The 14,759-nt window shown below is 40.9% G+C and overlaps 1 protein-coding gene across 3 annotated transcripts in view; it reads right to left on the bottom strand.

Moving 5' to 3' along the window:
• LOC126890066 (chromatin complexes subunit BAP18) overlaps positions 1-14,759 on the bottom strand; it is a 77,312-nt gene that overhangs the window by 22,570 nt on the left and 39,983 nt on the right. For all 3 annotated transcript variants that reach the window (XM_050658893.1, XM_050658894.1, XM_050658892.1), the window contains exons 3-4: positions 7,646-7,744; positions 7,478-7,577 (exon numbers count right to left, since the gene is read on the bottom strand). In XM_050658893.1, the coding sequence (XP_050514850.1) occupies positions 7,478-7,577; positions 7,646-7,744 (199 nt within the window). The remainder of the gene's footprint in view (positions 1-7,477; positions 7,578-7,645; positions 7,745-14,759) is intronic.

Genomic DNA, 14,759 nt, shown 5'->3' with positions numbered 1-14,759 from the left:
CGCTCTGCTCGGTGTGCGAGCCGCTCGCGCGCAGCGTATTCGTCAGATTAGTACGTGTTTTCAAGTGACGCAAAAACGGCACGCACACGGCGCACCACGATCTAAATTCTGTCGGTTTTTCAACAAACGCTTTGATGGTTCGCAATACGTATTTGGACGGGTTTGCGAGTGGTTTGTTGGTTTTGGCGCGCATGAGTTGAATATTTGTTAGTAATGGAATGGTCGGAACTGTCGGAAGGAAATATCTAACTTATTGATGTTTACCGTGGAAAATCAATATGGTGGGATCCTCAATAAAGAACCATTTAATTTAAAGAAACAACTTAAATCTGATCTGAACGGAAATAGAAGCTGAAATAAAAAAATGTACATGCGGACCTTTTTAAAAAATGTTAGTTCATTGTTGTACTAAAAATAACATGTATTAAAAATAAGATTTACTATTTTATTTGGGCATAAGCCACAATTCGAGTTTGAAATCAAGTTTACTTGACCTTTCGACTTTCACTTCGGAAATAGTTATCAATATCAAAAAAACATTCATAAGCAGATATATATTATGTGTCACCGGAAAGCGAAATAGGTAACGCACGACTTGGAGAACCTATAGTTTTCTAACTTCGTGTCTGGTGAAGCAACGCAGTTGAAACAAGCGGAATATTATAATTGTGTCACCGGAAAGCGAAAAAGGAAAGGCACAACTTGGAAGACCCAATAGTTTTCTAACTTCGCTTCTGGTGAAGCAACAGAGTTGGAACAAGCAGATATATTATAATTGGGTCACCGGAAAGCCAAAAAGATAACGCAAAACTTGGAAGAGCCTGTAGTTTCCTAACTTCGCTTCTGGTGAAGCAACGGAGTTGGAACAAGTAGATATGTTATAATTGTGTCATCGGAAAGCGAAAAAGGTAACGCACATCTTGGAAGAGCCTATAGTTTCCTAACTTCGCTTCTGGTGAAGCAACTGAGTTGGAACAAGCAGATATATTATAATTGGGTCACCGGAAAGCCAAAAAGGTAACGCAAAACTTGGAAGACCCAATAGTTTTCTAACTTCGCTTCTGTTGAAGCAACGGAGTTGGAACAAGTAGATATATTATAATTGGGTCACCGGAAAACGAAAAAGGTAACGCACAACTTGGAAGAGCCTATAGTTTCCTAACTTCGCTTCTGGTGAAGCAACGGAGTTGGAACAAGTAGATATGTTATAATTGTGTCTTCGGAAAGCGAAAAAGGTAACGCACATCTTGGAAGAGCCTATAGTTTCCTAACTTCGCTTCTGGTGAAGAAGCTGAGTTGGAACAAGCAGATATATTATTATTGGGTCACTGGAAAGCCAAAAAGGTAACGCACAACTTGGAAGACCCAATAGTTTTCTAACTTCGCTTCTGGTGAAGCAACGGAGTTGGAACAAGTAGATATGTTATAATTGTGTCGTCGCAAAGCGAAAAAGGTAACGCACATCTTGGAAGAGCCTATAGTTTCCTAACTTAGCTTCTGGTGAAGCAACTGAGTTGGAACAAGCAGATATATTATAATTGGGTCACCGGAAAGCGAAAAAGTTAACACAGGGCTTGGAAGAACCTATAGTTCTCTAATTTCGTTTCTAGTGAAGCTACGCAGTTGAAACAAGCAGATACATTACAATTGTGTCACCGGAAAACGAAAAAGGTAACGCATGACTTGGAAGTACCTATAGTTCTCTAATTTTGTTTCTGGTTGTAGAAACAAGCAGATATATTATGGTAGGGGAGCAAAGTATGCTAAATGTGCAGTCACTCGAGCGCTTTGGGGACCTATTGGGTTGTGATTATTAGGTCCTAAAACCAAAAAAGTTAAGTAAAATTTTCCATTTTAGTGGGGACTTCCCATATTTTTAATTTAATTTTCCATTTCCAACAATGTTTTTTCCGATTATAACGCCATCTATCCATAATTCAAAAAAATGTTTCGAATAAAAGTTGTTTATTTTTATACAAACAATCCAAATCTGCAATAAGAAACGGGGGCTACCATTTAAGATTTTAAAGTAACCCCCCACCGCACCTCCGTGGGGGGTCGTGTTTGGAACCATTCGATAGATTTTTCAAAAATATTGATAAAGTGTATTTTGCAGTTTTTCGATATGATGTTTATTTTGCGAAAGATCGCGGGATTTGTATTTAAAATTTTAAATTTACCCCCCACCCCTCTCCGTGGGGAGTCAAGTTTGGTATTTTTCGATAGATTTTTGAAAAATATTGAACACGTAGTTTTTAGTTTTTCAATCTGACGTTCATTTCGCGAAATATTTGCTTTTTTTGTGAAACTTTTTGACTCGCCCATTTCCGTACGCCCCGCTCAAATCGTCATATTTTTGAAATATAGACTCTTTTGCATGTACTTAACTTACCTTATCTTAATCTGACAATTTCGAGTATTTTTAAGGATAGATTTTTTTTCGGGCCCCCCTGAACGAACTCCCCTGTGTTAAGAGACAATATATGGTGGAGGTACATCTGCAGGGTACCACGTTTCTCCCCATATGATAATCTGACGCGCTCGAGTAACTGCAAAAATCCCCGCTTGGGCTCCCCTACCAATATATTTGTGTTGCCGGGAAGCGAAAAAGGTAGTTCCCGAAATGTTCCCAAACTGTGGCTTATTCCACATAAAATAGTAAATTGCATAAGATGACACAAGAAAATAGTTTCAGAATAATACCAAAATAAAATGTAGTAGAAGTACAGGACAGAGACATGATTATCTACAATTACTAAATGTTCGTAAGTTTCCTCTGGATCGTCAAAATGAAAAATTTTAACGAACATTAACCGCGCCACGAACGCGCGGCGCACACACGGCGCGGAGTTCGTGGCGCGGATATCTGTCTCCGCCTTTAACGTTCGACAAGCTTATAACGTTTTTTGCACGATTGATACCATTATAAATTATAAAATTAAACATTTTCGTCATATTGACTAGTTTCATTCATTTTATCAAGATAGATACTTTGGTTGCTAGGTAGTAACTAGGGCGCATAACAACAATGGAGAATTGAGTTTTTATTTAGTTGTCAATACTTTTAAGGCGAAGACAGATATCCGCGCCGCGAACTCCGCGCCGTGTGTGCGCCGCGCGTTCGTGGTGCGGTTATTGTTCGTTAAAATTTTTGATTTTGACGATCCAGAGGAAACTTACGAACGTTTAGTAATTGTAGATAATCATGTCTCTGTCCTGTACTTCTACTACATCTTATTTTGGTATTGTTCTGAAACTATTTTCTTGTGTCATCTTATGCAATTTACTATTTTATGTGGAATAAGCCACAGTTTGGGAACATTTCGGGAACTACCTTTTTCGCTTCCTGGCAACACAAATATAATGGTAGGGGAGCCCAAGCGGGGATTTTTGCAGATACTCGAGCGCGTCAGATTATCATATGGGGAGAAACGTGGTACCCTGCAGATGTACCTCCACCATATATTGGCTCTTAACACAGGGGAGTTCGTTCAGGGGGGCCCGAAAAAAATCTATCCTTAAAATATTCGAAATTGTCAGATTAAGATAAGGTAAGTTAAGTACATGCAAAAGAGTCTATATTTCAAAAATATAACGATTTGAGCGGGGCGTACGGAAATGGGTGAATCAAAAAGTTTCACAAAAAAAAGCGAATATTTCGCGAAATGAACGTCAGATTGAAAAACTAAAAACTACGTGTTCAATATTTTTCAAAAATCTATCGAAAAATACCAAACTTGACCCCCCACGGAGAGGGGTGGGGGGTAAATTTAAAATTTTAAATCCAAATCCCGCGATCTTTCGCAAAATAAACATCATATCGAAAAACTGCAAAATACACTTTATCAATGTTTTTGAAAAATCTATCGAATGGTTCCAAACACGACCCCCCACGGAGGTGAGGTGGGGGGTTACTTTAAAATCTTAAATGGTAGACCCCGTTCTTATTGCAGATTTGTATTGTTTGTATAAAAATAAACAACTATTATTCGAAACGTTTTTTTGAATTATGTATAGATGGCGCTATAATCGGAAAAAAGGTTGTTGGAAATGGAAAATTAAATTAAAAAATGGGAAGTCCCCACTAAAATGGAAAATTTTACTTAACTTTTTTGGTTTTAGGACCTAATAATCACAACCCAATAGGTCCCCAAAGCGCTCGAGTGACTGCACATTTAGCATACTTTGCTCCCCTACCATGATATATCTGCTTGTTCCCACAACCAGAAACAAAATTAGAGAACTATAGGTACTTCCAAGTCATACGATACCTTTTTCGTTTTCCGGTGACACAATTGTAATGTATCTGCTTGTTTCAACTGCGTAGCTTCACTAGAAACGAAATTAGAGAACTATAGGTTCTTCCAAGCCCTGTGTTAACTTTTTCGCTTTCCGGTGACCCAATTATAATATATCTGCTTGTTCCAACTCAGTTGCTTGACCAGAAGCGAAGTTAGGAAACTATAGGCTCTTCCAAGATGTGCGTTACCTTTTTCGCTTTCCGACGACACAATTATAACATATCTACTTGTTCCAACTCCGTTGCTTCACCAGAAGCGAACTTAGGAAACTATAGGCTCTTCCAAGTTGTGCGTTACCTTTTTCGTTTTCCGGTGACCCAATTATAATATATATGCTTGTTCCAACTACGTTGCTTCACCAGAAGCGAAGTTAGAAAACTATTGGGTCTTCCAAGTTGTGCGTTACCTTTTTGGCTTTCCGGTGACCCAATTATAATATATCTGCTTGTTCCAACTCCGTAGCTTTACCAGAAGCGAAGTTAGAAAACTATTGGGTCTTCCAAGTTGTGCGTTACCTTTTTGGCTTTCCGGTGACCCAATTATAATATATCTGCTTGTTCCAACTCAGTTGCTTCACCAGAAGCGAAGTTAGGAAACTATAGGCTCTTCCAAGATGTGCGTTACCTTTTTCGCTTTCCGACGACACAATTATAACATATCTACTTGTTCCAACTCCGTTGCTTCACCAGAAGCGAAGTTAGGAAACTATAGGCTCTTCCAAGTTGTGCGTTACCTTTTTCGTTTTCCGCTGACATAATTATAATATATCTGCTTGTTCCAACTCCGTTGCTTCACCAGAAGCGAAGTTAGAAAACTATTGGGTCTTCCAAGTTGTGCGTTACCTTTTTGGCTTTCCGGTGACCCAATTATAATATATCTGCTTGTTCCAACTCCGTTGCTTCACCAGAAGCGAAGTTAGAAAACTACTGGGTCTTCCAAGTTGTGCGTTACCTTTTTGGCTTTCCGGTGACCCAATTATAATATATCTGCTTGTTCCAACTCCGTTGCTTCACCAGAAGCGAAGTTAGAAAACTATTGGGTCTTCCAAGTTGTGCGTTACCTCTTTCGTTTTCCGGTGACCCAATTATAATATATCTGCTTGTTCCAACTCCGTTGCTTCACCAGAAGCGAAGTTAGAAAACTATTGGGTCTTCCAAGTTGTGCGTTACCTTTTTGGCTTTCCGGTGACCCAATTATAATATATCTGATCGTTCCAACTCTGTTGCTTCACCAGAAGCGAAGTTAGAAAACTATTGGGTCTTCCAAGTTGTGCCTTACCTTTTTCGCTTTCCGTTGATACAATTATAATAATATCCGCTTGTTTCAACTGCGTTGCTTCACCAGACACGAAGTTAGAAAACTATAGGTTCTCCAAGTCGTGCGTTACCTATTTCGCTTTCCGGTGACACAATATATATCTGCTTATGAATGTTTTTTTGATATTGATAACTATTTCCGAAATGAAAGTCGAAAGGTCAAGTAAACTTGATTTCAAACTCGAATTGTGGCTTATGCCCAAATAAAATAGTAAATCTTATTTTTAATACATGTTACTTTTAGTACAACAATGAACTAACATTTTTTAAAAAGGTCCGCATGTACATTTTTTTATTTCAGCTTCTATTTCCGTTCAGATCGGATTTAAGTTGTTTCTTTAAATTAAATGGTTCTTTACTGAGGATCCCACAATAATGATTTTCCACGGTAAACATCAATTTCCTTGCGACAGTTCCGACCATTCCATTACTAACAAATATTCAACTCATGCGCGCCAAAACCAACAAACCACTCGCAAACCCGTCCAAATACGTATTGCGAACCATCAAAGCGTTTGTTGAAAAACCGACAGAATTTAGATCGTGGTGCGCCGTGTGCGTGCCGTTTGTGCGTCACTTGAAAACACGTACTAATCTGACGAATACGCTGCGCGCGAGCGGCTCGCACACCGAGCAGAGCGCATATGTATCTCCGCCTTTAAGTACAATTTTGATTATTATAAATTAAAATATGAGCGAAAGTGAATTTGAAGAAATTTAACGGGCTTGGGAAGAAGGGTGTTCCGCAATTATTCCCGAAAAATCCAAAATCCGTTATCAAAATACCTACCAAAGTTTTAAAAAATGGTGCGAAGGCAAGAATTTAAGAATCGAAGAAAAGACTCTATTGGCATATTTCGTTCAAAGACATATGCAGTTGAAAGCTCCTGGAAGCCTCTGGGCAGAATATTCAATGATTAAATCCACCGTTTTTCTTTATGATGGCATTGATATTTCCAAGTTGTCAACTTTGATCGCGTATTTGAAGAGAAAAATTAACAAATTGTACCATAAGTTTCAATATTAATAAATAATTCGTTAGTTTTCTTTATTCTTTCAAAAAATAAATTAAAATTAGGAGATTTTTTAACTCGACGGTAAGTGCATTACTTACCGTCGAGTTGGAGTACTTACCGTCGAGTTGGATTACTTACCGTCGAGTTGCTAGTAAATGTCACCTACTGACGTAAAATCTGTCACGGTAAACAGTCAAAATGATCAATCGTGCAAAAATGTATATTTTAGCTCTTAAACTATTTTGTAATAATGGGTAAGGCCTCATTTTTCATCATCATCAGGGGCCACGTCGCTCATTTTTGATATACACGCACGACTGACTTTCATTGCCGTGGCTATCAGTGGCCCCCGATATTATCCCGATTAAGACGTGACACGCAATGTGTTAAATGAGCGCTGAAAGGCGTGTGTGGCGCCCTCTGGGCAATACATCATTTTTGGTGGTGAATTTAGATTTTTCGCCCCAAAAAACCCTGTTTATCAAATTTCGTGTTGTTATCCCATGCCTGTCAGGAAATGTTCAAGAATAAATAAAATAAAAGTTTAACTTTGACACCCTGAATTTGGGTTATTATAAACTTTCGTACTAAAGTAAGTTATCTTAAATCTACCTATTTTAACCTCAGGAATCTCTAAGGTTCAGCTATGGTCCATTCGTTACCAAGCACCCTGTATAAATATGTTTCGTGAGATGGTGATGAAATTGGTAACTGATATATCGGGTCAATGATTACAGTTATCAAATTTAGCAAAGAACAGTAATTATCAGTGATTTCTAAACCACCAGTAGTGAAAGCATATCCTATTATTAATACAAAAGGAAAACCTTATAAAAAATCATACCTGTTGAAGCTGGACTGGCGGTACTGCCTGATTAACCTGCCTCACTGGTAATCCTGCATCCTCAAAGGCTTTCTTCTTTAATGCCGTCCTAATTTGGGATCTAACATTAATAAAAAAAAGAGTGTTATGATGCATATGTTTCAGAAGAAATTGGGATAAGTGACTTACACTGTCCGCCTTTTTATGTGATCACTAATTTGGTTTAATCCATCTGAAAATTGTTTGACAACTTGGCGTAGCATCTCAATTTCTTCATCAGTCCATTTTCTGATTAAAAAAATAATATCCCAATGAAAAAATTATAACATATTTGTTTTATAAATTGGATGAATTCCCTTAACCGGAAAGTCACATTTTTTTAATACAAATGGAAAGGTATCGTCTCACAGATGATTGTATAATATAGTGGCCAGCTAAGCCAAAGAACCAAATATAAACATTACAACAATTTAAAAAAAATTGGGAGCCAAATCTGCTTGTTTAGTACACTTTTAATACACTAAATAAGTAGTACTCTAAATAAAACTGAACCCCATACTTAACAAAATATTTATTAATGTGAACAATGTGCTTGCATCTTCTTGGACAGTTTGAGAAGTCAGGTTTGTATGATGTTTTTATTTTTAGGCAAGTTCTTAATAGTAAGATGACTTTTCAGTTAACTTTTGATAATCTTCATGCTTGAAAAAGATTGTTTGCACGTTCGCATATACTGTGATGAGCGCGCTAATAACCGGCAAAATAGCACAAAAGATGGAAAACGTATTCAGTTGTGAGATAAAATGAAATGAAACTAGTCGAGCTGAGAAATTTTTCGAGCACTGACTATCTTTTATGCTATTTTGCCGGTTATTAGCGAGCTCATCACTGTATATGTAGAACCGAAAAGGGAAAGAACAGCAAACATTAGCTTTTTCAGCTGATCGTAAGAATCAGGAATATTTACTATTCCAATTAAAAATGATCATATTGTCTGAAGAAGTACCAATTAGGTTTCAATTCCCAAACCGTTTTCTCCGTTTCTTGATTGAAAAATGAATGACTTCTTTTTCACTAATTGTTTTATTAAAAAAAACTACACTTACTAAAAGCTAAGTTTAGCTTTTGCGCCAGACACAGCGAGAATTAATATGTTGTACAAAAAAAAAGTCCCAAATATTAATTGGGACTCAATTAAGAACTATTATGTGGAAAAAGCTATCGTTTTTTGAAAAATGTGTCACATTGACGAATATTTTTTTTCAGGAATCATCACTGTCATTTTTTGAGATTAATGTTTTAAGAAAGCCGGAATCGTGTATTAAGTGTGACATAATTTTAGGGGCATAGTAAAGCAAAGATTATAATTTAGATTATTTAATAAAGTTTTAACATTGTCTTCCTTTTCCAGGTCATTCAACTTGTGTTGTGAACTAAGATCACATTTTTTCTTATCCAATATTTCTAATTCAATACAAAGACATTCGAAATTAGAGAGCCTTATCTCTTTATTTTTTAAATCTAACAATTGTATTTCAAAGCTACCAATGTCAATTTCAAAAGCATAAAACTTCAACTCGCTTATTTTTTGACAAATCGTTGCATTAGAGTTACACTGTTGTACGTGTATACAGTGATGAGCGTGCTAATAACCGGCAAAATAGCGCAAAAGATGGAAAACATATTAAATTGTGAGATAAAAAGAAATAAAACTAGTAGAGTTGTTAAATTTAGCGATATAACATATAAATTGACATTATATTGATTCTAACAATAAAACACTGAAAACGTTTGTTTTCTATACTTCCACAAACTTTATTATATCTAAGTGACTACAGCTGTTTCGGCGGAGTGCCTTTCTCAAGTGATATAGTTTACTCTAGTCTACATTGTTTGATTTGCTTGTCTGGATAATGTTCAGAAGAAATGCGTTCAATGTGCTTCCCCGTTTAGGATTTTGTCCTCTTCAGGGTTTGAGGTGAATGTATTGTGTTGGCAGCAAAAGCAAACAGTCCGAAAAACACACTGGGGCAAGCGCCGTGTCCTGGTGTTCTTGGATCCTGGGTTATGCCGGACGGTGGTGTCCAGAAGGCTAAGAAGTCAACAGAGAAGAAAGTTTGATGGATTGTTGTTGGTTCCATAGACATTTACGTGTACTGTCCGTGCTTTGCTCTCGACCAGTCTCCCTAGAAACCATTGTACAACGACAGGCGAACCTGCGTCCCTCGTCGGCGGTCAGGAGGTGGCTTTGAGCGCAGCGTGGACAGTGTGCGTTCGAGTGGAGAAAATAGTTGCGGCTATTTTCTTGGGACGAACAGGTATAATTGTGCAATGAAGTTGGGAAACCGCAAAAAACCAACTTCTCCCTGTTCGGGGTAGGGAAGAGGAAATGTTAGAGGTGGGTACGGTAGGCTAACGGGGTAGCCTCAAGGATGTTTTCGTACTCCACCGGGAGTTCGTCAATGCATGTTTGCATTAGAGCGGACGGTACATGAATCTTTTTGCGTTTGGGCTTTCGGTGGAGTACGTGGCCGGAAGATGAACAGGAACATTTGAGAGATTCTTGTGTGTCGGAAGGGGGGCCGTTGATTACTTTGATTGTAAAGTTCCTGTTCAGAGAGTTTATTCTCTCGGTGATTTTAGGGGTGTTCGAGATGTTATGGATTTCGTTTGAGGGATATCGCCAGTGCTCATAGTTACATCTACGCAAGACTCTACGTTCTGTCCTCAACAACCTCTCTTGTTTTTGTCTTGAACAAAGAGAGTAGATACACGATTTGTACTCCATGACGGGTCGAATAAAGGTCTTGTAAGTGTGAATGAGAGTCTTCTTGTGTGTCTTGCCAATTTTTCCCGAGAGAGCGTTGAGAAGTCTGGCCCTGTTCCTTACCCTATCTAAAGTTGCCTTTAGATCTGCGTCCCAGTTGAGAGTCCTGGTAAACAGTACTCCCAAATAGTTCGCAGTCGGGCTAACAACAAGCCTTTCTCCCAACAGTCTCAGTGGATGTTGGTCGTCATCATTGCATATGATTCTATTTGACACAGAAGGGGCGCGAAACACAATTGTTGTTGTTTTGTTCGCGTTCAGCGTGACTCTCCACTTACACCATTCGCCGACGCCGTCCAACAGAGACTGGGCTCTTCTAAAGAGGAGTCTTGGGTTGTATCGAGAGGTTGTTGAGAGCAGAGTCGTGTCGTCTGCATAGAGAAACAGCCGAGTACCTGGGATATTTTGGTTAGTGATGTCGCTGTTGTAGATGATGTACAACAGCGGTGCTAGGACTGAACCCTGGGGAACTCCAGCTTGTGGAGTGAAGGGGGTGGACCTTTGATCGCCTATTTTAACTCTGACAGTACGGTTGTGGAGGTAGGAGTGTACAATTTTGGTAAATTGCAATGGTAGCCCGATGTCCAGAAGTTTCCGAACAAGCCCGTCGTGCCAGACCTGGTCGAAAGCCTTCTGCACATCCAGAAATGTGGCTATGGCGAATGAACCATCGTTGATGGTTTGAGTAACTTTGGTAGTGAAATCTATTAATGCATGTTTAGTAGATTTACCTGACTGGAATCCGTATTGGAATTTTGGTATGATATTGTGGTTTTCGAGAAAGTCATTGAGCCTCTCTTTTAGGATTAGCTCAAGAACTTTACCCAGAGTATTGATTAATGAAATTGGTCTATAGGATTCCACGTCGGTTGGGGGTTTGCCTTTTTTCAAAAGCATGATGGTGTTGGCCACCTTCCAAGGAGTAGGAAAGTGGCTGGTTTTGAGGCATGCATTGAATATTTTAGTTAGAAGAGGAATGATACTCTCTGGAAGTTTTTTGAGGCACCTTCGGTTGATGCCATCAGGTCCGGGAGCGCTGTTTTTGCCGATTTGGCAAAAGCTCTCCGTTTCCCTGTCTGTGAGGGGGTCCATGATAGGATCATAGACTGGAATGTAGTGGTTGAGAGTAACATTTACAATGTATTCTGTGTTGAATTTAAATATGCGATCAAAGTTCGGGTTATCTGGGGTTTGAAAATTGTTTTGAAGCGAATTTCTGAATGCTTCGGCTTTCCCTTCTGGGGAATTGACTATGTGATTATTGACCAACAGATGGGATGGTTGAGATACTTTTTGTTTTGTTAGGACTTTGAATTTTTGCCAGAATTTACCTCCGTCTCTGTAGTCCAGTTTTGAGGTAGCATCTTCCCACCGGCGAGCCGTTAGGACAGATATCTCCCTCTTTATCCTGGCACAGATCCGGTTGTACTCTGTTTTGATTAGTGGGTTTCTGTTGGCCTTGTATTGACGTAGAAGACGTCGTTTTTGTTGGATTTTGGCAATGATGTATTGTGGAAGTGCCGGTGATGTATAGGTTATTTGTTTGAGTGGAATTGCGTGCGTGATCGCCTCAGTGATGAGGTTCTCGATATCGGTTGCACTGGTGTCGATACTATCGTTAGTATCGAGTTCGCCTAACATAGGGAGATTTTGTGTGATGAAGTTTTGGAATTCAGTCCAGTTAGCGTGACGATAGTCTCTTATAGATCTTGGAGGGTTTGGTTGTTTTGAAATTAGTATGTCGGTGTCGACAAGAAGAGGTAAGTGGTCTGACGTTATTGAATCGCCTATGTGGCATCTATCCCCGAACCGATCCAGAATGTTACTAGTAACTAGGATGTGGTCGACAATAGAGGCCCCATTAGCGTTCATAAACGTGAATTCAGTGTTGGTGATTCTTGAAATGGGAAGGTCTAGTAGATAATCCGTGAGGCGGATGCCTTCTGGGTTTTGACGGTGATCACCAAACTGTGTGTGTCTACAATTTAGATCGCCCATCAACACAGCTTTGCCGAGCCTCGAAAAGTACTCTAGCAAATGCCTGTTGAGTGGTTGATCCGGGTGTTTGTAGTAAGAGACTATCGTGAGGGTTTCGTTATTGGGGATATGCACGTCAATTGCCAGGAAGTCCACATCAGGTGGACGAAAATTTTGTGGGAATGTGTGTGTGTTGTGCGGTATTCCGTGTTTCACGAGAATACCATTCCCACGTGAAACCTGACAGCGGCTTCGATGGACGATCGAATATCCTGCGAAGTGTGGATCGTTTTTCGACAGAGTATCTGTGAGTGCGAGGATCTGGATGTTATGCTTCGACAGGATATTCTTGATGAGGGGTCTCTTTTTGGAGAGACCCTGACAGTTGACTGTGCCTAGGGTGAAATCCATAAAGGGAGGGTGTTTAGTGGTTGGAGCGGAATGTCACCGTGACATTGCTCCCGTACCCGTGGACCACTGTCGAGTGGTCGTAGACTTGGCTAATCAGATTAGCCGTGATTGCAGCGATATGTTCACGAAGTTCAGGCAACAAGTTAAGCAACAGAGCAGTCTGAATAGACAAGATGTTCTTTGTTTCTGTAGGGAGTTCGAAAGGGGGGAATGATCTTTCGATCGTTAATGGCTGTATTTCGTGTTGGGCGGATGGGATGGTGTGTCTTTGTGGACACTTGTTGGAGTATGCGGGGTGGTCACCGCCGCAATTCGGGCATTTGGGTTCCTGCTGTTTGGTGCAGGCGCTGGATTTGTGGTTGCCGCCGCAGTGGGGGCAGACGAATGCTTTTTGAGGGCATTCGTCGATGGAGTGTCCGTTAATGCAGCATTTGCTGCAATATTTTGGTGTGGGGATTGTAGGGTCGGAGCCATGAGGGAGTTCGGCATTGTAGATTTCACCATCTAGAGTTATGCCTCGGCTCAATGCTGACGTGAATTTCTCCAAGGATTTGGTCACCACCTTGATCACTTTAGAGTCCTTGCCTGTTTTGTAAGCTTTGACTCTCCACAGTCTTTCGACTGGGAATTGCTGTTCTGTGAGCAAGTCGGTGACCTCCTGTTCGGAGTAATCCACGTCGATACCAGTAATGCAGAGGAGGTAGGTGGGCTCTTTTGTGGAAGTGTTAGCATTTCTGCTACGGCTGTGAACCGTAACCATGGTTTGGCCAGTTGCTGTGTGGATAGCTTTTTCTATATCCCCTGCATTTATCGGATTGAAAAGTCGAAGGTGTGCGATTCCATGTGAGAGTACTTTGCAAGAATGAATTTTGTTGGATAAGAGAGTGATGGCATTTATTTGCCGAAAGAAGGTGCGTTTGTTACAAAGATCTTTTGGGAGATCCTTGATTAGATATTCGGACAGTGTAGGATCGTTTATGGCATTAATGACGTTTTGGTTTCTGGCTTGGGTTTTGGGGCGTGGATTGGCTGCGGCATTGGCGTAAGACATTTGTCTTAGTTGTCTTCTTTGGAAGACGAAATCGTTGGGTTCAGGATTGTTTGAAGTGCTGATGGATGCTTGTTGTTGAGAAGAGGGTTGCTGTTGAGAGGGTTGTTGTTGAGAATGTTGGGGTGCTTGTTTTGACGGTTGGGTTGGAATTTTTGGTATAGCACCATGTCTATTCCGAGCGCTCTGACGCTGAGGACCAGCCTGTGCTGGTGTTATTAGAGGCGGAAAATCGTTTGCATATCGCTGCAGAAGGGGGTTGGAGGCGTCGTCCCGCTCGATGCGGAGGTAGGCCTCGCGATACTTATCGCGGACGATTTGCATCTCCGCGCTAAGCGTCTCGAGGTCCAGCTCCGCCGTGACACGGTTGTAGCCTCTGGATGGGGGTACAGTGCCTTCCTGTTGCAAGGAAGAAAACTGGTTGGCTGTAGTGGTGGCTGTGGTGGTGGTGGTAGTGGTGGCAACGCTTGTCGAGGTCGTCGTCCGAGGACGAAGCGACCGGGTGGAACTGACGGACCTTACAGATGAAGGCATGACAAATGGGAGGATGCAAGTCTAGCGATCGGAGGGCACCTCAGCCTCAAGGTGTTCTGGGGGGTAAACCCCAGGGATAAAGGTGGCTTGTCCACCCCTCCGTGCTTTTCCGGCGTTAGACAGTGACTATAACTACCTGATGGGTGCAGTTTACCCTGCTGCTGGTGGGTCCCTCGTTGTAAGCCTTTTTCGGGGTTAGTTTGGCCCCCTTACTCGCACTTGTTCTTGGAACCGTATGTGAACACTAGGTAGAGTTCGGGGCGAGCGAACTCGCTCGAGCCCAGGGCCAGAGTATTCCTCTGAAACCCCGCAATCCGTCTACCTTTTTGGTTTACACGGCCAAGCGTCGTTGGTTTTTCACACTGGTTCCAAACTAATCGCTTAGGGCTAACCGTGCGCCGCTTCTTCAGCACTTGGTGCTCTCAGGCTTCTCGCTGTTCGTCGGTAAGAGTGGGGTGTGCTAGCAGTGACCTTACTCTTCGACGTCCGGGACGAGAATGATATAG

This window comes from Diabrotica virgifera, chromosome 8 (genome assembly GCF_917563875.1).
Source record: "Diabrotica virgifera virgifera chromosome 8, PGI_DIABVI_V3a".
Classification (NCBI taxonomy): domain Eukaryota; kingdom Metazoa; phylum Arthropoda; class Insecta; order Coleoptera; family Chrysomelidae; genus Diabrotica; species Diabrotica virgifera.
This window is presented reverse-complemented; position numbering and strand designations above follow the sequence as displayed.